Source organism: Phocoena sinus, chromosome 14 (genome assembly GCF_008692025.1).
Source record: "Phocoena sinus isolate mPhoSin1 chromosome 14, mPhoSin1.pri, whole genome shotgun sequence".
NCBI lineage: Eukaryota > Metazoa > Chordata > Mammalia > Artiodactyla > Phocoenidae > Phocoena > Phocoena sinus.
In genome coordinates this window covers 82,066,310-82,089,303 of record NC_045776.1, presented here as the reverse complement: position 1 = coordinate 82,089,303, position 22,994 = coordinate 82,066,310, and the positions used below count along the sequence as shown (strand labels likewise).

Below are 22,994 nucleotides of genomic sequence, written 5' to 3'. Positions count from 1 at the left end.
TGCAATTTCTACAGGTAGGATAACCTGCTGTCTCTAGGGACATCTAGAAACATTCTGAAAAAAAAGTAAATACAGAAAAAACGCCACAAATGATTGTGACTAAGTGGTAGTTGGTGCAAATCTGAATTCTACATTTATAAGGCTTTGAAGCTATAATTAATACCTGAAGGAATGCATATCACTGAAAATCAGCAATTCAAAGCGTTTTTGTTTAGCATTTTTTTATTGAGGAAAATTCACTTAATATAAAATTAACCATTAACCCTTTTAAAGTGTAAATTTTAGTGCCATTTAGTACATGAACAATACTGTGCAGCCATCATTCCCTCTAGTTCCAGGACACTTTCGTCAGCCCAAAAGGAAACCCTCTATCCATTAAGCAGTCACCTCCCATCCCCCCCAGCCCCTGACAACCACCATCCTGATTTCTGTCTCTATGAATTTACCTATTCTGGACAGTTCATATCAATGGAATTATAGAGTATGTGGCTTTTTGTGTCTGGCTTCTTTCGTTCAGCATAATGTTCTAAAGGTTCATCCATGGTGTGGCAGGTGTCTGTACTTCATTGCTTTTAATGGCTCAATAATATTCCATATATATTATTGGATAAAATGTGGATAGACCACATTTGGTTTATCCATTCATTAGTTGATGGGCATTTGATTTGTTTCTACCTTTTGATTATTGTGAATAATGCTGCTGCTATGAACATTTGTGCATAAGTATTTGTTTGAACACCTGTTTTCAGTTCTTTGGGGTATATACCTAGAAATTGGTGGGTCATATGGTAATTTTATGTTTAACTTTTGATATTTTTTTAATCTCATGATTTTTCCCTGTGTCAGTATACATATGACCAATCTGTTTGTTAATTCCTTTTTGAAAGGGAATAAAGTCCAAGATCTTGAAAAACCCTTGATCTTGAATATATTTTAGACCTTAAATATATTCACATAAATATTTGCCACATTACTTTAAAAACTTAAATGAAATTTAAATTATCTGCTTCTGATTTAATATGCTAATTTCCAATGGGACTAAAATAAATGCTATAATTAAATCAAAACATTTTAATATATGTTTATTGCTTTCTAAGTAGATACTATATTGTTACATTACCAAAAGATCTGTACTTAAAGAATAAACACATACTTGTTTATACATTTAAAACAAATGAAAATATTTCTACTTACCCACATATAATATATTGCTTGTGTTTTACTATTGCTCACCAATTCTTTATTATTTGTTGGATTAAAAGTAAGGTAGCTCTGAAATATAAAGTATGAAAATATGTTACATTATAATACATTTTCTGTTTCTCTCTGGTTAAGCTGAATGTTAAAGTTAAATTATTTTATTTTATTTATTTATTTATTTATTTTTTGCAGTACGAGGGCCTCTCACTTTTGTGGCCTCTCCTGTTGCAGAGCACAGGCTCCAGACGCGCAGGCTCAGTGGCCATGGCTCACGGGCCCAGCCGCTCCGCGGCACGTGGGATCTTCCCAGACCGGGGCACGAACCCATGTCCCCTGCATCGACAGGCGGACTCTCAACAACTGCGCCACCAGGGAAGCCCTAAATAATATCTTTAATTAAATAACTGAGTAGGAATATAAAACAGAAAAGTCATGGGGGATTTCCCTGGTGGTCCAGTGGTTAAGACTCCACACTTCCACTGCAGGGAGCACAGGTTCAGTCCCTGGTCAGGGAACTAAGATCCCACATGCCTCGTGGCATGGTCAAAATAACAAAAACAAACAAACAAAACAAAAAAACAAGAAAAAAAAGACATGGCATTTTGTAAGCAATAGGAATATAATTTAAATACTGAGTGTTAAAATTAATGGTCTCAAACGTGTTTCCTTTCTTATTTAGTCTTATTTATTATAATTCATCATCTATAAATTGGAGCAAGCAAAAGTAAACTAGTATATTCACCAATAACCTTTATTCTGTGTCCTTTTGGACAAAGACTGCTGTGTATTCATTTCTAAATTTAACAGGGCCACAAGGGAACTTGGAATGAATGCAAAATATTGGAAGGGGGTTCTGATTCCTGCCAAGATGGTGTGTAGCATGGGTTGCCTGGCTCCCTCCCCAAAAATCAACCCTGCAGACGCTATAGAAGTGAAGGAAACCTGAAATGCAGAAACTAAGTAACAAGTGAGAAATCCCTGGGGAGACAAGGCATAAGTCTTGAAATGATATATGCATGGGAGGCGGGCAGCTGCAGCCTGACATGGAGGGCTGCAGGAGACAGATGAGATGGGTTGGAGAAATGCTTCGTTTGGTTTTTAAAGATTTTTTTGGATGTGGACCATTTTTAAAGTCTTTATTGAATTTCTTACAATATTGCTTCTGTTTTACATTCTGGTTTGTTGGCACTGAGGCATGTGGGATCTTAGCTCCCCAACCAGGTACCAAACCCGCACTCCCTGCATTGGAAGGTGAAGTCTTAACCACTGGACTGCCAGGTAAGTCCCAAGAAATATATTTTTTTCTTTGATTTTTTTTTCATCTTTATTGGAGTATAATTGCTTTACAATGTCCTGTTAGTTTCTGCTGTATAACAAAGTGAATCAATGATATGCATACATATATCCCCATATCCCCTCCCTCTTGCGTCTCCCTCCCACCCGCCCTATCCCACCCCTCTAGGTGGTCACAAAGCACCAAGCTGATCTCCCTGTGCGATGCAGCTGCTTCCCACTAGCTATCTATTTTACATTTGGTAGTGTATATATGTCCATGCCACTCTCTCACTTCATCCCAGCTTACCCTTTCCACTCCCCGTGTCCTCAAGTCCATTCTCTACATCTGCGTCTTTATTCCTGTCCTGCTCCTAGGTTCTTCAGAACCATTTTTTTTTAAATCCATATATATATGTTAGCATATGGTATTTGCTTTCTGAGAAATGCTTTTTAAGTTCCATTCCTGCCTCTCCCACCCCATGTCCTATTCCTTGTCTGTTGACTGCTGCCTCATTTCAGGAATGTAAACTACCAATGCCAATGTCAGATGATCAATTTCAGGACAACACAAAGGCCTGGGTGGGGTGAAGAACTGGTGAAAGCAAGTGCGTGGATGAGGCCTCACAAAGGCTGAAAATCGGCCTCAAATCACCTCAATCTCTGATTAGATCGAGGCGACCACTTTGCCAAAGGCCTCTAAGAAGCAAAAGTAAGTCTTCCTTGGAGCAAGTTATTATCAACCTGAGCCTCAAACTATTCCTATGCTTTTTAAAGCACAACATCTAGCATTCAATGAAAAATAACCAGGCATAGGCAAGAGACATGTCCAAATGACTGAAAAACAAGGGAGAAAAGTAATCTACAGAAAGAGACCCCCAGGAGATCCAGGTATTTTTTTAAGGCTGAGTAGTATTCCATTATATATATGTACCACATCTTCTTTATCCATTCATCTGTTGATGGACACTTAGGTTGCTTCCATATCTTGGTAATTGTAAATAATGCTGCTATGAACACTGGGGTGTATGTATCTTTTTGAATTAGTGTTTTTGGGTTTTTTCAGATATATATCCAGGAGTGGAATTGCTAGATCATATGGAAGTTCTATTTTTAGTTTTTTGGGAAACCTCCATATTGTTTTCCACAGTGGCTGCAGCAGTTTACATTCCCACCAACAGTGCACGAGGGTTCCCTTTTCTCCACATCCTCTCCAATATTTGTTATATTGTGGTCATTCTGATAGGCGTGAGGTGATATCTCACTGGGGTTTTAATTTGCCTTTCCCTGATGATCAGCAATCAGATAACTCTATTTTTTTAAAAAATCAAGTGGAACTTCTCGATCTGAAGAAAAAATGGTTTAAAAAACACAAAATGGAAATTGAGTTATTTTTAGTGAGGTGGATGGACCTAGAGTCTGTCATACAGAGTGAAGTAAGTTAGAAAGAGAAAAACAAATACCGTATGCTAACGCATATATATGGAATCTAGAAAAATGGTACTGATGAACCTAGTGGCAGGGCAGGAATAAAGATGTAGATGTACACAATGGACTTGACAACACAGAGGGGGAAGAGGAAGCTGGGACGTAGTGAGAGAGTAGCATCGGCATATATGCACTACCAAATGTAAAATAGATAGCTAGTGGGAAGCTGCTGCACAGCACAGGGAGATCAGCTCGGTGCTTTGCGACGACCTAGAGGGGTGGGATAGGGAGGGTGGGAGGGAGGCTCAACAGGAAGGGGATGGGGGATACTAACACAACATTGTAAAGCAATTATACTCCAATAAAGATGTATTAAAAAAAGTGAATAAAGCATAGGGTGGGAGAAAAATAAAGAATAAAAAACAAAGGACTTCCCTGGTGGCACAGTGGTTAAGAATCCACCTGCCAATGCAGGGGACACGGGTTCAAGTCCTGGTCTGGGAAGATCCCACATGCCGTGAAGCAACTAAGCCCGTGCGCCACAACTACTGAGCCTGTGCTCTAGAGCCCACGAACCACAGCTACTGAGCCCGCATGCCACAACTACTGAACCCTGCGTGCCTAGAGACCATGCTGTGCAACAAGAGAAGCCACTGCGATGAGAAGCCCATGCACCACAATGCAGAGTAGCCCCCGCCTGCCACAACTAGAGAAAGCCCACGCACAGCAAAGAAGACCCAATGCAGCCAAAAATAAAATAAAAATAAAAAATAAATAAATTTATTTAAAAAGAAAAGAATCCGTCTGCTAGTGCAGGTTCCAGCCCTGGTCCAGGAAGATCACACATGCCGTGGAGCAACTAAGCGTGTGCGCCACAACCACAGTGAGCCTGCACTCTATAGCCCACAAGACACAAATACTGAGCCCACGTGCCACAACTACTGAAGCCTGTGCGCCTAGAGCCTGTAGTCTGCAACAAGAGAAGCCACCGCGATTAGAAGCCCGTGCACCGCAACAAAGACTAGCACCCACTCGCTGCAACTAGAGAAAGCCCGCACACAGCAACGAAGACCCACGGCAGCCCAAAAATAATAATAAAAATAAATAAATAGGGCTTCCCTGGTGGCGCAGTGGTTAAGGATTGCCTGCCAATGCAGGGGACACAGGTTTGAGCCTTGGTCCGGGAAGATCCCACATGCCGCAGAGCAACTAAGCCCGTGCGGCACAACTACTGAGACTTCACTCTAGAGTCCGTGAGCCACAACTACTGAAGCCCACGTACCTAGAGCCCGTGCTCCACAACAAGAGAAGTCACCGCAATGAAAAGGCCGTGCACTGCAACGAAGAGTGGCCCCTGGCTCTCCTCAACTAGAGAAAGCCCATGCACAGCAACAGAGACCTAACACAGCCAAAAATAAAAATAAATAAAAATTTTAAAAATAAATAATACATCTTTAAAAAAAATTATGTTGGGTGAAAGAAGCCAGAGCCCTCTACAAAGAGTCTATTTCATAAAATTCATTAAAATATGCAAAGTAACATTAATAAACAGGAGAGTCGATGTTGGGAGATGGATAGAGGGAAGAGATCATACCTTGAAGGCCATAGTGAGGAGTCTGGGTTTTATTCTAAGGACAAGGGAAGGCATTGAAGGATTCTGAGTCAGGGAGTGATATGATATAATCCGTTTTGCTTATTTAAAAAATATCACTCTGGGGCTTCCCTGGTGACGCAGTGGTTGAGAATCCGCCTGCTCATGCAGGGGACACAGGTTCGTGCCCCGGTCCGGGAAGATCCCACATGCCGTGGAGCGGCTGGGCCCGTGAGCCATGACCGCTGAGCCTGAGTGTCCGGAGCCTGTGCTCCGCAACGGGAGAGGCCACAACAGTGAGAGGCCCACGTACCGCGAAAAAAAAAAAATATATCACTCTGACTGCTGTGGGGAGATTGGCCAGGGTGCAGCAGAGATCAGCTGGGAGGATGTGGAGGTCATGCAGGCAGAGGTGACTGTGGTCTGGACTAGATGGTGGCAGTGCAGACAGGGAGGAGAGGAAGGAGTCCAGCATCGACCTTGGAAATAAATGGTACTTACAGCCACTGGGATGAGATACCCAAGAAGCAAGCATGGCAAGAAGAGGAAGAGGCAGAAGAAGAGCTCCCAGAACCAAACCCTGAGGAACGCCAAGATTTAGAAGGTGTAAAATGAAAGAAGAAGCCTCAAAGGAACCTGAGAAAGAATGGCCGGGGAGACAGCAGGAGAAGCGTCTTGTGACCCCACTGGGAAGGGTGTGATGAGGGTTCCACAACGTCCGTTTGATTTGGGAACACCAGTGACCGTGATAAGCATAGTGCTGGTAGAGCTGTGGGTGGGTGGAGGACAGATGAAAAGAACAGAAATGTCCATCAACAGAGGATGGATAAATAAGTTGTGTGACACTCAAAGAACAAAAAAACTGTACAGCAGTGAAAGTGAATAGGAATTACAGCTCAAGAATCGACATCAGTGAATCTCAGAAACAATGCTGAGCAGATGAAGCAATTAGTCTGATTCCAAACACAGAAAGGTCAAGAACAGGTAAAATGAAAGAAGACAGTATTGAAGGACACATACATCACTGGGGAAAAGTATAAAGAAAAGCACAGGCAGGTATAACACAAAATTTGGGATAATGGTTAACTCGGGAGCAAAGCTTGGGATGAGATCGGGGAGGGGAACACAGGGGTTTCTAGGGTTTCGGTAACATTCTATTTCATGATCCAGTGGTGAGCACACAGGTACATTTTATTTTCTTCCTTAAAATGTACACATTTTGCATGTATGCCTTATTTAGCAATAAAGTGTAAAGAAGTCAACTATTTCTTGCAAAAAAAAAAAAAAAGTAAATGAGACGAGGAAGTAGAGAAAGCAAGTGTGGACAGCGCTTCTGAGAAGTTTCCCTGGGAAGAGGGGCAGAGGGCGTAGCTGGAAGGAGACGTGGGGTCGGAGGAGTTCTCTCAGGACCGGTGGTCCTGAAGCGTGTTTATTCTCAGTAGAGGGAGAGTTGACAGCTGCAGGAGAAGGGCCCTGAGGCAGCCAGCGGTGGTGGGGGCGGGGGGGGGGGTATCTAGTGCGCTGGCCCTTCGCCGCAGTCAGAGGGGAAAAGAGAAGATGGCGGGGTTGAAGGTGTGTTGCAGGCTGGGGAGGGAGAACAGGCCCGTGTTTGTATCTGATGGCTTCCATTTTCTCAATGAAACACAGGGTTGGGGGCGGTCACCCGCTGAGCATGGGAAGCAGGGAGTGGGGAGGTGGGATGAGCAGGTGTGAAACTGTCGTCTCTGGAAATGAAAAGTGTCACAGCCGACCAGAGCGGCCAAGCCAGGCCCAGAGCCGTCTTGAAATTCGTGACTGAATTGCAAGTAGGATGAATCTGCTGGATTGGGTGCTTCTCCCCAGCTACATTCAGCCCACTGGGGTCCAGGTCCAGAGGAGGCTGAGGGTGGGGCTCACCCAGAACTGGGGGAGCTTGTGTGGTGCTGTCCAGCAGCACTTCCCGTTAGGGTGGAGGTGTTCTAACACCTGTGCTGCCAACAATGTAGCCACCAGCCGCATGTGGATAATGAGTGGCTGAAATGTGGCTAGTGAAGCCGAGGAAATGAATTTGTACTTTAATCAATTTCCATTTTTGTTTGTTTGGATCACGCCACACGGCTTGTGGAGATCTTAGTTCCCCAACCAGGGATTGAACCTGAGCTCCCTGCAGTGTAAATGCGGAGTCCCAACCACCGGACTGCCAGGGAATTCCCGAAATTTCAATAGCCATGTGTATTTAGCAAAGTTGCAATATAGAAATCAGTTGAAGTTCTATACACTAACAATGAACATTCTGAGAAGAAAATTAAGAAAACAATTCCACTTAATAATAGCATCAAAAAAAAAAAATACTTAGGAATAAATTTAGCCGAGGAGGTGAAAGATTTGTACGCTGAAAACTACAAAATGCTGCTGCTGCTGAAAGAAATTAAAGAAGACGTAAATAAACAGAAAGACAGGGGCTTCCCTGGTGGCGCAGTTGTCAAGAATCCGCCTGCCGGGAGATCAGCTCGGTGCTTTGTGACCGCCTGGAGGGGTGGGATAGGGAGGGTGGGAGGGAGGGAGACGCAAGAGGGAAGAGATATGGGAACATATGAATAACTGATTCACTTTGATATAAAGCAGAAACTAACACACCATTGTAAAGCAATTATACTCCAATAAAGATGTAAAAAAAAACCCAAAGAATCCGCCTGCCAATGCAGGGGACACGGGTTCAAGCCCTGGTCTGGGAAGACCCCACATGCCACGGAGCAACTAAGCCCGTGCACCACACCTACTGAAGCCCGTGCGCCTGGAGCCTGTGCTCAGCAACAAGAGAAGCCACCACAATGAGAAGCCCGCGCACCGCAACAAAGAGTAGCCCCCGCTTGCCACAACTAGAGAAAGCCCGCATGCAGCAACAAAGACCCAACACAGTCATAAATAAATAAATAAAATAAATCTATTAAAAAAGAAACAAATAAAATAAACAGAAAGATATCCATGCTCGTGGACTGGAAGACAATGCTGTTAAGATGACAAGACTACCCAAAGCAATCTATAGATTCAATGCAATCTCTATCAAAATCCCCAACGCATTTTTGGTAGCAATAGAAAAACCCATCCTAAATACCCAGGTATGGCTGGTAGCTTTGAGAAGTAAGGAAATTGTGGGGGGCACTTCCCTGGCGGTTCAGTGGTTAGGACTCCGCGCTTTCATTGCCAAGGGTGCAGGTTTGATCCCTGGTCGGGGAACTAAGGTCCCACAAGCCATGCGGTATGGCCAAAAAAAAAAAAAAACAAGGAAGGAAATTTTTTTGAGGGAGCAGAAGGAATGTTGGCGGAGGGAGAGCAGGAGAGACATAAAGCTGATAATGATGTGTGCCTTGCTGAGTCCAGTCACCCAGACCCCCTGCTTGGGTTCTGGTTCACACAAGCCATGTACATCCTTACCACAGTGTCTGGTACACAGTAGGTACTCAATAAATGCAGGTGAATGACGGCTGCGAGCATGAATGAGATGATGCAGAGCAGCACAGTCAATGCTCTGGGTGCCCTCGGCAAGTCACCTCACGCAAATCGAGAAGAATAACTCCCCTATATGCAGAGCAGTTCAGAACATGCTTCTAGAATAAGAAAGGCTGCTAGCTGGGTGACTTTAGACCAATTATTTGATAGTTAATAGTAGTAATATGAATCCCACAGTAACATCTTCTCAGCATGTTTGCACGGATTACATGAGATACTGTATGCAAAGAACTTAGCACAATCTGGCACATAAGAGGTGATCAAAAAAATTAGCGGGGCTTCCCTGGTGGCGCAGTGGTTGGGAGTCCGCCTGCCGATGCAGGGGACGCGGGTTCGTGCCCGGTCCGGGAAGATTCCACATGCCGCGGAGCGGCTGGGCCCGTGAGCCATGGCCGCTGAGCATGTGCGTCCGGAGCCCGTGCTCCGCAACGGGAGAGGCCACAGTAGTGAGAGGCCCGCGTACCGAAAAAAAAAAAAAAATTAGCTATTATCATCAAAAATAAAATGAGATCATGGACAGGAGTTTTTTAAAAGCTCTTGGACACCATAACAAAGCTCCAGTAAAACAAAAAGTAGTTTTGAACTGGCTTCAGTGTACCTTTAGGTGGATCTTTACAGGCTCGAAATGAACTCACCTGAAAACCATACTCTTTGGGAAGGTTAAGAGTGCAGGCCGGTGTTTCCACAGCTAAAGTCCACCTCCAGATGCAAACTTTCTGTAAGTGATGGCAGACAGAGGAGAGTGAGAAGATTCCTGAAGGCTACTGGAGGAGCCTACACCTCTTGTGGTAAGCCAGTGACCTCCGCTAACTAAGCAAAGCACAGTGAGCTAAGCCGCAGGCAGGGAGCCCCTGACCGGTCACCCCCCTCCACCAAGAGAACCACAGACGCCACACGGCCTGAGCAGAGCTGCTTGCGGGGACACTTGTGACGGGCGGGCCAGCCGCTGAAGCTGCCGTGACAAGCCCTGTACCTGGATCTCAGCGTCTGAGATGGTCGCCAGGTACTTGGCATCGCGGGTGATGGCTATGGCCCTGATGCCGTCACCTTCTGGGCAGCTGTCGAATATCGTGTGCACAGGAATGCTGCAAGACAGGACGGGGGACACCCAGGTCAGGAACAGAACAGCTACGGAGAAACAAACGTGGTCCACCCACATGATGGAAAGTTGCTCCGCCATAAAAAAGGAGTGAAGCACTGACACAGGCGACAACACGGATGAACCTTGAAACCATGGTGCTGAGTGAAAGAAGCCAGACACCAAATGCTACAGATTGTATGATTCCATTTATATCAAACCTCCAAGATAGGCAAATCCATACAGGCGGAAAGCAGGTGCGTGTTTTCCAGAGGGTAGGGGAGCGGGATGTGAAGGCTGATGGTTTCAGGGTTTCCTTCTGCGGTGAAGAAAATGTTCTGCAACCACATAAGAGGCGGTGGTTGCACCACACTGTGCATATACTAAATGCCACTGAGTTGTTCACTTTAAAATGGTTACTTTTATGTTATGTGAATTTTACTCAAATTTAAAACAAAAACTAACTCAGGGCAGCACGTAAACATGCTATTTGTTCTCTCCTGGAGCTCTAGTCTCTCCTTCATTATCGAGTGCTGATTCTGTGCCAGGCGTGAAGGATGAGAACATGAAACAAGATGTCTAGGACACCATCCTAGCTCTCAGGAAAGCCGGCGTCCTCCTCCAGAAGGGGGAGTGTAAACAAGCACAGGCTTTCTCGACAGCAACTTCCCTGCATCTGTCAAAATCCTCAATGCACAGACCCTAAGACTCGTCAATTCCACTTCTACAACTTTTTTTTTCCTAGAGAAATAATAGCAAAAGTAAACAGAGATAAATGCCAGTTCATGTTTATTGCGGCACTGCTTTAATAGCAAAAATCTGGAAACAACATAAATATCCATTAATATGGGATTTGTTTAAAAAATATCACGGTAAACCATATAATGAAAAAGCATGCCACCTTCAAAATGAATGAGGCAGATTTGGGAAAGTGACCAAAGTTTTGTGGAAAAAAGCAAATAGCAAAACAGTAGACGTAGCATCATGCTGAGAGAGAGAGAGGAAAGAGAGAGAGAGAGAGAGAGAGAGAGAGAGAGAGAGAGAGTGTGTGTGTGTGTGTGTGTGTGTGTGTGTGTATAGAAAAAAGTCTGGAGGAATGAACTCCAAACTACATGGTGACTCTGGATATAGGTTTGGGTGAAGGGGGACTTATTTTTTTTTTTCTTACACGTCTGTATTGTGTCACTGGCAAGACTTTAGAACTGTAAGATGCAGACAAAGCCTTAACACATGCAGAATTTAATTAGATGATATCTGAATACCTGAGAGAGCCAAAGAAATGCAAGAAATAGCTGGAGCAATGATGGAAGTAAGCTGTGATGTGGTGGGGGTCCCTGACTTCCACTGGAAGAGTGGGTGGTAGGAAGACTTAATCCCGGAACGCGGGCTATGCAGACACCCCGTTGGTTTTTCATTATGGATACCTTGTTACAGCGAATATACACAGGCCTCAGTATGTCACACAGGCCTCAGTATGTCACATCGGTGTCCCAATTGGCTGGAACCAAGTCTGTGCCCTAGCTGAGGACCTGTCTGGTTCTCTGTCACTTGAGATATTTCATCCCACTGAGACGTGGCCCCAAAAATTGCCTTGGGAAGGGAGTCCTAAAGTTGTTGGGAATGACATAATGACGTTCTTCGTGGGAAGGTGTATCTCATCCCCAGGGATATTTAGAATTAAATGCAGAGAAGATAAGTCAGTTGGACCCGTACTCTTAACATATTTGTGATAAGAGAATTTGTTCCTTTTTTTAAGGATGGGTCATGTTTAAGAGAATTTAAGATATTAGAGTCTCTAACAGATTAATTTGTGATTCTAATTGAAAGTCTGTAGTTGATTTAGACTTGTGATTTTAAATTCAAATTGTATTAGGTTTATAAACAATACGTGAACACTTAAGAGAACTTAGGACTTGCCATATTTATGTCTAATTTATTAGATTTACAAGAATTACTTAAGTACTGGTGAAGGATTTATTTGTTAATCAGACCACTAAAGAACTTAAAGATGAAACTGAATATACTCAATTTCTAAATGCAGTTTAAAATGTTTAAAAGGAGTTAATAAAATTTGTGAGACCAAACATTAATCAAAGCCCCCTTATAGGCAATTGCAAAAATACGCTAGATTTACAGAGTAAGATTTAAGTTGAACTAATATCTCAAGGAAGAAGTACCGTTTATCACTTTAATAAGGTGAATATTAATTCTAAAACCAGAGAATCCTTTCTGGGTTCCCAGAGTCATCATTTGCAATATCATAAAACTCATACCGACATATCATTTTAATTGTTAACCACAGACACACTTCACTTTGTAATTTAAAAAAATGACTGCCAGAGTCACCTCCGGTCTAGTGGGGGAGACAGCTCTATAAACAAGAAGAAAGCAAAGGATAAACACTGTTTGAATGGAGGCCAGCTCTGCCTGGGGCAGGGGAGCTGTCAGCAAAGGCTTGAGAGAAGAGAGGCACCAGAGGGGCCCATCCTTCCTGCCTCAGGACTTCCTGATGCAGGAGACGACTTTCCCTCGTGTGTGTCAGGTGGATGTGCCATTTCTTGCAGCTGAAAAGCATGTAATCGCTAGAGACGATCACTAGGCAAGCAGACGGGAATTTGATTTCGTGGGGGAAGTGTTTGCATGGCTAGGATGTGAGCGTGTACTCCCTGTAACAAGGGCTGAGCTGACAACGGGCAGCAGGGGAGCCCGTTAGGATTTTGCACATGGGAAAAGATCACGCTCAAAATGTTGTAGAGAAAAACCATATGATGATATATGATGATGGCCATACATGTGTATTTTTTTTTTGGCCTCGAGGCAGGCAGGATCTTAGTTCCCTGACCAGGGATCGAACCCATGGCCCCTGCAGTGGAAGCACGGAGTCTTAACTACTGGACCACCAGGGAAGTCCCCTTACACATGTGCATTTAAAACAACATCAGGGGGCTTCCCTGGTGGCGCAGTGGTTGAGAGTCCGCCTGCCAATGCAGGGGATGCGGGTTCGTGACCCGGTCCGTGAGGATCCCGCGTGCCGTGGAGCGGCTGGGCCTGTGAGCCATGGCCGCTGAGCCTGTGCTCCGCAACGGGAGAGGCCACAACAGTGAGAGGCCTGCGTACCGCAAAAAAAAAAAAAAAAAAAATCAACAGATGAATGGATAAACAAAATGTGTTATATCCATGCAATGGAATCTTAAACAGCTAAAAAAAGGAATGGAGTACTGATTCATGCTACAACATGGAAGAATTTTGAAAATATTATAAGTAAAAGAAGCCAGACACAAAAGCCACATATTGTATGAGTCCACGGACATGAGATGTCCAGAATAGGCAAATCTTTACAGCTAGAAAGTAGATTAGAGGTTGAGGGGAGGGGAGAATGAGGACTTCATTAGTTCAGATCTTCTGATTGGGTGCTGCGAGTGTTCTGGAAATAGTGGTGACGGCTGCACAACACCGTGAATGTCATCAATGCCAGTGAATTGTATATACACTTAAAAGTGGTTCAGTGTCAGGAGGCTGGGTTGAAGAGCGAAACTGCAGTGGGGGAGATCGGTCAGGAGGCTACTGCAATGGCCCAAGCAGGAGAGGGTGGGCAGAGGCGGTGGATGTGGGTTCAGAAGTTATTTGGAGGTGGAGGCGCAGGACTTTTGGACATTTTAGCAGGAGATGCCCACGGGACATGCAGGTGGACTGTCCTCCAGCAGCTTCCCCATCAGCAGACAGGAAACACTGAGACGGCTGTTGAGAGTAAGATGGCGCAGTTTCAAACCCTGGCTCTGCTCCTGCCTGGCTGGAGAACATCACCAACAGCGACCTCACGCCCTGAGGCCACAGCTAAGGAATGGCCAGAGGAGGATGAGGCTGAAAAGAGTCTGAGAGGGAACAGACAGCAAGCAGGATGAGGACCAGGAGACATGGTGTCAGAGGGGCCAGGGGAAATGATTAGGTAATATGGCCCTATGGAGGCCACTGGTCACCTGGGAGACAGCAGTTCCTGTGTCACAGAACATTCAACATAACTTCTTCCTAAACTTCTTCTCCACCTGGACTCGTCCACCCCCCACCTCCCCCCATCCCATCCCCCTACACACCCAACCAAGACCTTACAATCTTGTCAGGGAATCTAGCACTACTCTCTGCCTCTAGGACCAGGAATTACGAAAGGACACACATCTGTGAGCATCTCTCCTGGGCCAGGTGCTGTGCTCTGGATCTTCCTAACAATCCCATAGGGTAAGTAGAGTAGATCAAATAGCGCCCCCTTGAAATTCATTCCACCCAGAACCTCAGAAGCGAGCTTATACAGAAAGAGAGTCTCTGCGGATGTAATTAGTTAAGATGAGGTCATACTGGTTAGGGTGGACCCTAAACCCAATGACTGGAGTCCTTATAAAAGAGAAGGCCTTACAGAGGGACACAGAGGGGAAAACGCCACATGAAGATGGAAGCAGAGGCTGGAGTGACGTGTCTACAGGTCAAGGACCACCAAGGATGCCAGCAACCACCCAAAGGAGGAGGGGAGCATGGGACAGATTCTCTCTCAGGGCCCCAGGAGCTCCCTGCAGACTCCCCAATTTCAGACATTTGGCCTCATGAACAGTGAGAAAATAAATTTCTGTGATTTTAAGCCACCCAGATTGGCGTAATTTCTTACAGAGCCCGGGGAAATGAAGACAGTAAGTACGATTAGTCTTTTTTTTTTTTTGGCAGATGGTGAAAGTCACATAATTTCTCTGGGTCTCCCAGCTGGGTGAGTGTGAGTTAGCCTCCCTCAGCCCAGTCTGCCTGGGGGCCACCGACAAACCAAGTTTCTGGGCTTAGAGAGCCAAGAATCACCCATGGGAAATTCACCAAAGTAATGTCATCCCAACAGGCCTTGAGGCAATAAGACAACCTCCCCTGAGAACCTCGCCCCTCGCCCTGCCTCCCAGCACCAGCTTCTGTATCCCTGGACCGGCATGACTCCTTTTTTTGCGGGTCACAGTGGCAGACACTGTACAAAAACGCGGGGGGAAGTGGCTGCGACATGCCTACCCCGTGAAGCAGTCCCATATGATTATCAGGCAGTCGGGCCCTTTGTCAGCCGTGGCGACCCAGCGCCTGTTTTCACTGATGCAGAGGCAGGAGATGACGTTGAGGTGGCCCTGCAGACGTGGAGAAAAGTCGCTCTGAGACAGGGGTTGTGGGGGGCCCAGCCCTGGCACCAGCAGGAAAGTCGGGGCCCCGGAGGCACACCTGAGCTCCCTTTCCAGATGCCGCTGGCTGAAAATCCTACTCCCACCCGCCTTCCCTGGTGTTTCTCTACAGCCGGAGGTTTTCAAACTTCCCCTCAAAACACTCTCAGGGTAAGCTGCACTCCCTGCAAGAACAGTGGCTTCCTAGGGGTCGAGGCGTATACCCGACTCTGAACCCACGTTGAGAATACATGTCTAGGTCCCCCCACCTCCAGCCCCCCTCGAACCTCCCTACCAGCCTCATCTCCCCCAAAACTGCTCACTCAGGTCACTGAGCAGCTCTGGAACCAAAGCCTCCTCACGGGCCTCTGCTTTCACTCGTATCCTCCTACAATCTTCCCCACACAACAGAGGAATCTTCTGGAAACACAAACAAGATGGCAGCCGGGAAACAACCCGTTTCCCTCCTCCCGTGTCACCCCTCGCTCACTCTGGCCTCTCTCTGGGCCTCACGCACGAGGCCTGAAAACTCGGAGCTCTGTCTGTCTGGGATGCTGTTCCCCGGCAAAACGGCCCCGGGCTAGCTCACGCTCAGCCTTCAGGTCTTGGCACAAACAGCACTTTTTTATTCCCTGCCCACCCAATCCAGAGGAATCTCCTCTCACCCTGATTCTTCCCTCTTAGAGCATTTTCACGTTTCCTTTCAAGCAACTGTTAAAATCTTTAGGTATATGCTTCTATGTTCACTTGTTTAACGACTGTCTCTCCATGAGGGGGGACTAGATCTATTTTGTTCATGACTACAGAGCCATCACCTGAAACATAGTGGTTATGATAAATACACGTGGGATGAACGAATGAACGAACGAATGGCCAAGGCCACTCCCAGCCATCCAACTCTGCAGAGGCTGGACGCCTCCCTACTTCTCAGCCCCTCTGCCCCGCCCGCCCCCCTGACTCTGAGCCTGCCCACCACACTGTGCTTTCTCCCCCTGCTGCTACCTCTGTGCTCAGTGCTACACATTCAACTAAGCTCTGAGAAGGTCTGCTTGCTGACTGTGTGTGTATTTCAGGACTTCTAGAAAGCAAATTCCTTAAGTTACACCCACGTGTCTTGGATCCCTGGCACGATGCTGAATACTGGCTGAGCTCTTGGAAAATACTTTGTGAAGTTTCTGATCTAGGCATTGACTAAGGAAGGTCCTTATATGTCAACTGAAAAGGGTAACATGGAACTGTTTACTGGGTTAACTAGTGGAAAGTCGGACACCAGGAAAACGTGACATTTGGACAGGTAAATGATGAAAAAGGGGTCAAAAACATCCGGAACAGAGGAGGCAGAGCGGTGAGGGGAAGGCAGGCATGTGGGGCATTCGGGGAGGCACAGAGCAGGGTGTAAATAAAGCCAAGTGCTGGAGGGAGGAGACAGGAGGAAAGACTGACCTACGTAATGCTTTGAAGTCAGGAGACCTGGATGTAAGACCTGGCTTCAGCATCTGCTAGCACAGCCTTGGGCAAGTCAGCTAAATCCCTCTGAGCCTCAGTTTCCTCTCCTGTGAAATGGGAATATTAACACTCATTTCTCAGCAGGAGTAGGAGGATCAAAGCCCTTTGAGCCCTGGAAAGGAGTCTGAGTGTTAATTAGGTTCGAATCCCTGCCCTTTGCATCTCACCATAGTCCTGTGGAGACAACATGGTCTCTCCTGACCACATTTTTACAGAAATGTAAAAAATACAGATGCTTTAGATTTTAGTTACTATAATATTAAAGTCAACTGCTATTCTGATTAGAATCAGAGAGAAAACGCACAATAAAATGTGTTCCTAAAAAAAAATTTGCTGTGGTTCAGAAGAGAAGAGGGAAAATGTGTATGAGATGGAATGAAGTTGACCCCTGAAATAAAAACCAAAGTGCTGGACTTCCCTGGTGGCACAGTGGTTAAGAATCCACCTGCCAATGCAGGGGACACTGGTTCGAGCCCTGGTCCGGGAAGATCCCACATGCTGCGGAGCAACTAAGCCCGTGCGCCACAACTGCTGAGCCTGTGCTCTAGAGCCCGCGAGCCACAACTACAGGGCCCGCATGCCACAACTACTGAAGCCTGCACACCTAGAGCCCGTGCTCCGCAGCAAGAGAAGCCACTGCAATGAGAAGCCTGCGCACCACAACAAAAAGTAGCCCCTGCTCGCCGTAACTAGAGAAAGCCTGCACACAGCAACAAAGACCCAACGCAGCCAAAAATAAATAAATTAACTAATTAAAAAGCAACAACAATAACAACCAAAGTGCTGTATTCAGGTTAAAAACCACCTCTTTCACTTGAAGTAAGAAAACCTGCAAACCTGAAGATGGTGCTGGTTATTCTTGAAGACATTGTAGATGACCGCAGTGTGAGCACTGGCATACAGAAGAACTCTCTGGTTTTCATCTTGAATGTAGTAAACAGGAAGGGAACTGTTCCATCCGAACGACCAGGTCATGGCCTGGAAGACAAAGGTAAAACCGGGAAGACACTACCGTGCACGAACCCAGAGCTGTGACACCGGGTACTCCCTGCCTGAGTCCTGGAGGAGAAGGATTCACATCATCAGCCAATGAAGAGACATCACCTTGAGAAGTCCTCAAGAGCACGCTACACCGCGGATGACGCCTGAAAACGTGATGCTACGTGAAAGGAGCCAGATGCGAAGGACCACATACTGTGTGACCCCATCCACATAAAATGTCCAGAACACGCAGATCCATAGAGACAGAAAGCAGATGAGTGGTTGGCAGGGGGTGAGGGGAGCGGGAATGGGGAGCGACTGCTTACTGCGTATGGGTTTCTTTCTGGGGCGACGGAAATGTTCTGAGAACAGGCTACAAACCAATCAACTGTATACTGGAAAAGGGAAATTTTCAGACATAGAAAACAAACGTATGGTTACAAAAGGGGGAAGGGGGGTGGGAAGGATAAATTAGGAGTTGGGGATTAACAGATACACACTACTATGTATAAAATAGATAACCAACAAGGACCTACTGTATAGCACAGATACTCAATATCTTGTAATAACCTATAAGGGAAAAGAATCTGAGAAAGAATATATATATGTATACATATGAATCACTTTGCTGTACCCCTGAAACTAACACAACATTGTAAATCAACTATATTTCAACAAAAATAAATTTTAAAAACTTTTTTTAATTTTAAAGGGTAAACTTTACAAGGATGTGGAGAAACTGGGACCCTTGTGCGTTACTGGTGGGAGTGTGAAATGGCGCAGCTGCTGTGGAAAACAGTATGGAGGCTCCTCAAAAAACTGAAAATACAATTACCATATACTCCAGCAATTACACTTCTGGGTATCTACCCCAAAGAACAGGAAACAGGGTCTCAAAGAGATATGTGTACACCCGTGTCCATAGCAGCATATTTCACAGTAACCAAAAGGTGGAAAAGAAGCCAGTGTCCATCAACAGATGAATGGATAAACAAAAGGTGAGTATTATTCAGCCTCCAAAGGGATGGAGATTCTGACACATGCTCCGACATGGACGGACCTTGAGGATATTATACAAGTAAAATACACCAGTCACAAAAAGACAAATATGAACTGAATGGTTCCACTTATATGAGGTCCCTAGAGTAGTCAAATTCATAGAGACAGAAAGTAGAAGGGCAGTTAGCCGGGGACCGGGGTGGGGTTGGGGAGCTGGTGTTTGTGGGTACAGTGTGTGTTTCACAAGATGAAGAGGGTTATGGGGATGGGTGATGATGGTGGCTACACAACCATGTGAATGTGTTTAATACCATTGAGCTTTTACACATAAAAATGGTTAAGGTGGTAAATTTTATGTTATGTGCCTTTTACCACAATCTTTTAAGAAAAAGTTAAGAGGATGGATTTTATGGATGGGAATTCTACCTCGATATAAAAAGAAAAGAAAAGCTACGTGGTGCTTACACAGGCGTGTTTACTGTGTAAGAGTTCAATGAGTTCTACACTTGCGTGTGCGCTTTCTGTTTATACGTTATATTTCAATAAAGACGTTTCCTTTAAAAGAAGAAAGTCTTCAACAGTAAATAGAAACAACTTCCTATTCATCTTCTCCCCAGGACCTAGACCCAGCTCAGTACCAGACACACAGTGAGCACTTAATGTCGTGAAATTCAATTTACTGAATGAGAGTACGTAGAATGGACAAGTTATAATAAAGTCACTAAGTAACTTCATAAGAAAGGCAATTATTCAGCCTGGGTATTTGTTCCTTATACACGATTTTCCCTGGAAGGATAAAGTATAAAAGAGACAAAATTCCCTCAGGAGGATTAAAAATTCCACACTGCCAGGAACAAGTCCAAAATAAAAATTTCATGAAATGAAAAATAATAGGTACTATCCAACTACTGCTTCCAATTCAAAAGTAGTTTGTTTATGTATATTTTTGTATTCAACATCTCTTACAAAAATCACGGATAAACTGTGGTACGTTCATACAATGGAATATTATTCAGCAATAAAAAGAAATGAGCTTGCAAGCCATGAAAAGATGTGGAGGAACCTTAAATGCATGTTGCTAAGTGAAAGAAGCCAGCCTGAAAAGGCCACAAACTGTATGATTCCAACTACATGACACTGTGGAAAAGGCAAAACTATGGAGACAATAAAAATCAATGGTTGTCAGGGGCTTGTGGGGGGGGATAAGGGGGAGGGAGAGATGAACAGGTAGGGCACAGGACATTTTTAGGGCAGTGAAACTACTCTGTATCAAACAACAATGGTAGATACATGTCATTATGCATTTGTCAAAGCCCAGAGAAGGTACATCACAGAGTGAACCCTAAGGTAAACTATGGACTTTAGGTAATTCTAATTCATCCATATTGGCTCATCAATTGCGACAAATGTACTGCACTAATGCAAGATGGTAATAATAGAGGAGACGAGGGGGGAAGGAGGCACAAGGGAGTATGTGAGAATTCTGTGTTTTTCATTCCATTTTTCTATAAACCTAAAACTGCCCCCAAATAATAAAGTCTATTTAAAAAATTAACCAAGGCTGATGTGGTAGAGTATTTAAAGTGATGGCTAAGTGATTAGTTACCAAAAATCAGTGGGTTATATTGGAGCATAGAAATGAAATCTGGTGATGGGATTTCCCTGGCGGCCCAATGGTTAAGACTCCGAGCTGCCACTGCAGGGAGCGCGGGTTCCATCCCTGGTCGGGGAACTGAGATCCTGCATGCCTCACGGCCAAAAGAAAAAAAAAATAAAGAAATGAAATCTGGTGAGTTTCCTTTCTGATCTTTGAATGATACTTAAGGTTAAATTGATGTACCGTATATTTCTCCCAAGACAGAGTGGGCAACGTGGCCGATTTCTCTCTCCTACACCCTTCATTCCCCATTCTCTCCTGATTCCATCTGCTCATTCGCTGTAATTTATATTTATATTTAGGTCTTTTATTGTGTGGGTGTGAGTGGTAGAATCACGGAATCATAATTGCCTCAAGCTGCAACTTCTAGGAACGGAACTATTTCATATCTGGCTGGTTCTTAAGAGCCAATTTCTTCAAGTGAGATGGTTCTTTTGGAAACCTGTTAATTCTAAAAGGCCTTATAGTTGTCCTGGAAATTTATTTTGAGATTTAACAGATTAGTTATAAAAAGAAAACACTCTTAACTGGACTCCTGTCTCCAGGTAAACCTCTTTCAAGGTCAAAACTAGGCTGACCTCACTCAGTAGTAACAGAACTTCCTTGCTTGAGCAGCCCTCACGTTAACCAAAATCACACAGTACTAACACTCATCGCATTTTGCACTAGTTTTAACACTCATGGCGAATGATGATGGAGACAGCCACCTCTTACATCAATCTTCTTCTAAAACATGGTCATCTGGAAAACAAAACTTTATTGTCAAAATCAGATTTCACTGTATTTGATAGTTATATGATTCCTTCTCATAAACACATGATACCTTGTTACTTGGCTGGAGATGGTATTCACAGTTAGGTCTATTTACCATGAGCACTGCGAGTTATTACAGGCCTTTGGGATAAGCTGGGGGAGCCCAAAGGAAAAGGAGGATGCTGCGAGCACAGAGATGGAGAGGCACACACTCACTGAAGCACCTTTGGTGAGAGCAAGAAATTAGAAACAGCGTAAATGGCCATCAATAAGGAAATAGCCGAATTTAAAATGAGGAAGTGGATATACATGCACTGATACCAAAAATCCTCTAAGACATGTTAAGTGCAAAAACATTCATGCAGAAATGCAGAATATCTCACTGCAAAAACAAACAACTAAAAACACAAATCGTGTGCGTGTGTGCGCACAGATACGTGTTTATATATGTACCAACAAAGGTCTGGAGAGATAGTTATACCAAACTGCAACAGTAGTCACCTCAGGAAAATGGGATTGGGATGGGAGTGTGTTCGAGAAGAGGAATCTTTGCCTTTGTATATTTTTTTTATAAAGAGCACTAATTCATTTTAACAAAAAGAAGAAACAATAAAGGCGAAAGGAAAGGAAAAAGAAAGACGGCACACCCAAAGAGCTAAGCAAACCTGCAAAGAGGGAAGGCCTAGGAAAATTTGGTTCTGCGGTGAGCTCAAGGATAACAGGGGGCCCAGACCTGTGTAGTGGCTTTTGTCAAGTCCAGGTAGCTGGGGCCTGGATAAAAAGATCGCTTGCTCTAATTAGTGACGTTACCTGATTTCTGGTTAGTTGGCTAAACAAGACAAATGTCTTCATGGGCTCTAAAACTCAATTATTCTTGGGACTTCCCTGGCAGTCCAGTGATTAGGACTCTGAGCTTCCACTGCAGAGGGCAAGGGTTCAATTTCTGATTGGGGAACTAAGATCCAACATGCCGCTCAGTGTGGCCAAATAAATAAATAAACTCAATTATTCTTTCTTTCAGACTGAGCAATTGCAAGCTTGAACCTTTAACTCCATTGCTCAAAGTCAGCCAAATCTACAGAAAGGAGGCTGTCAGTTCTCTGCACTTCCCCCTCGGCATCCTTCCGTCACCACCAACAGCACAACCGTCACCACCATCACCTAGTTGTTAACACTTGTCAAGTGCTCACTCTGTGTTAGGAACTGCATTAAGTACACAGTCCATCACTTACAAATCTTCCAAAGGCATGAATCTACAGTGGGGGGGAGAAAAAAAGATGAATCCTAGGAAACAATTTTCAGAAAGTAGCAGATGGAGGAAGAAAGAAGGAGAAGGGGAAAAAAAAAAAAACCCTCCTCTTCCTTCTCTTGGCAAATGATAATATTTTTACCCTCGCAGATGGCGCCTCCCTGGAACACTGTCAGCGGCAGCAAAGGCAGACTCCTTTGGACCGCCTGGTGCTTTTCCCGGTGGCTTTCACTTTTTCCAGACCTTTGACTTACTGATCTATCTTGGGATGGATAGTTTTAGGAACCTGTGGTGGTTTTAGGAGCTGGTAAAGGGATCAAGCCAGTTACAGCAGAAGAGGCGAGGAGAGGAGGGAAAGGCAAGGAATTGGTGGTACGGAGGAGGAGTATTATGATGTGGGAGAGAGAGAGGGAAAGGGAGGGAGAGAGACAGACGGAGCAAGAAGAGAGGGGAAAGGGGAGAAATCGATTCTGAGTCTCCCCCAGGAAAGCAGTGTCCTATACAACGGACAAACCACGTGTGGAATTTCCTGCCTGCAGAGCATCGCTGCTGAACCCAGATGCAGTGTTCCTGTCCACATACTGTCACACATGTCCAGCCACAGCTCCAAACTGAAC

At 44.8% G+C, this 22,994-nt stretch overlaps 1 protein-coding gene across 2 annotated transcripts in view; it reads right to left on the bottom strand.

Annotated features, from left to right (window-relative positions):
• WDR66 (WD repeat domain 66) overlaps window positions 1-22,994 on the bottom strand; it is a 68,341-nt gene that overhangs the window by 42,730 nt on the left and 2,617 nt on the right. For both annotated transcript variants that reach the window (XM_032603013.1, XM_032603014.1), the window contains exons 4-8: window positions 17,576-17,716; window positions 15,093-15,202; window positions 9,954-10,065; window positions 9,616-9,696; window positions 1,195-1,272 (exon numbers count right to left, since the gene is read on the bottom strand). In XM_032603013.1, the coding sequence (XP_032458904.1) occupies window positions 1,195-1,272; window positions 9,616-9,696; window positions 9,954-10,065; window positions 15,093-15,202; window positions 17,576-17,716 (522 nt within the window). The remainder of the gene's footprint in view (window positions 1-1,194; window positions 1,273-9,615; window positions 9,697-9,953; window positions 10,066-15,092; window positions 15,203-17,575; window positions 17,717-22,994) is intronic.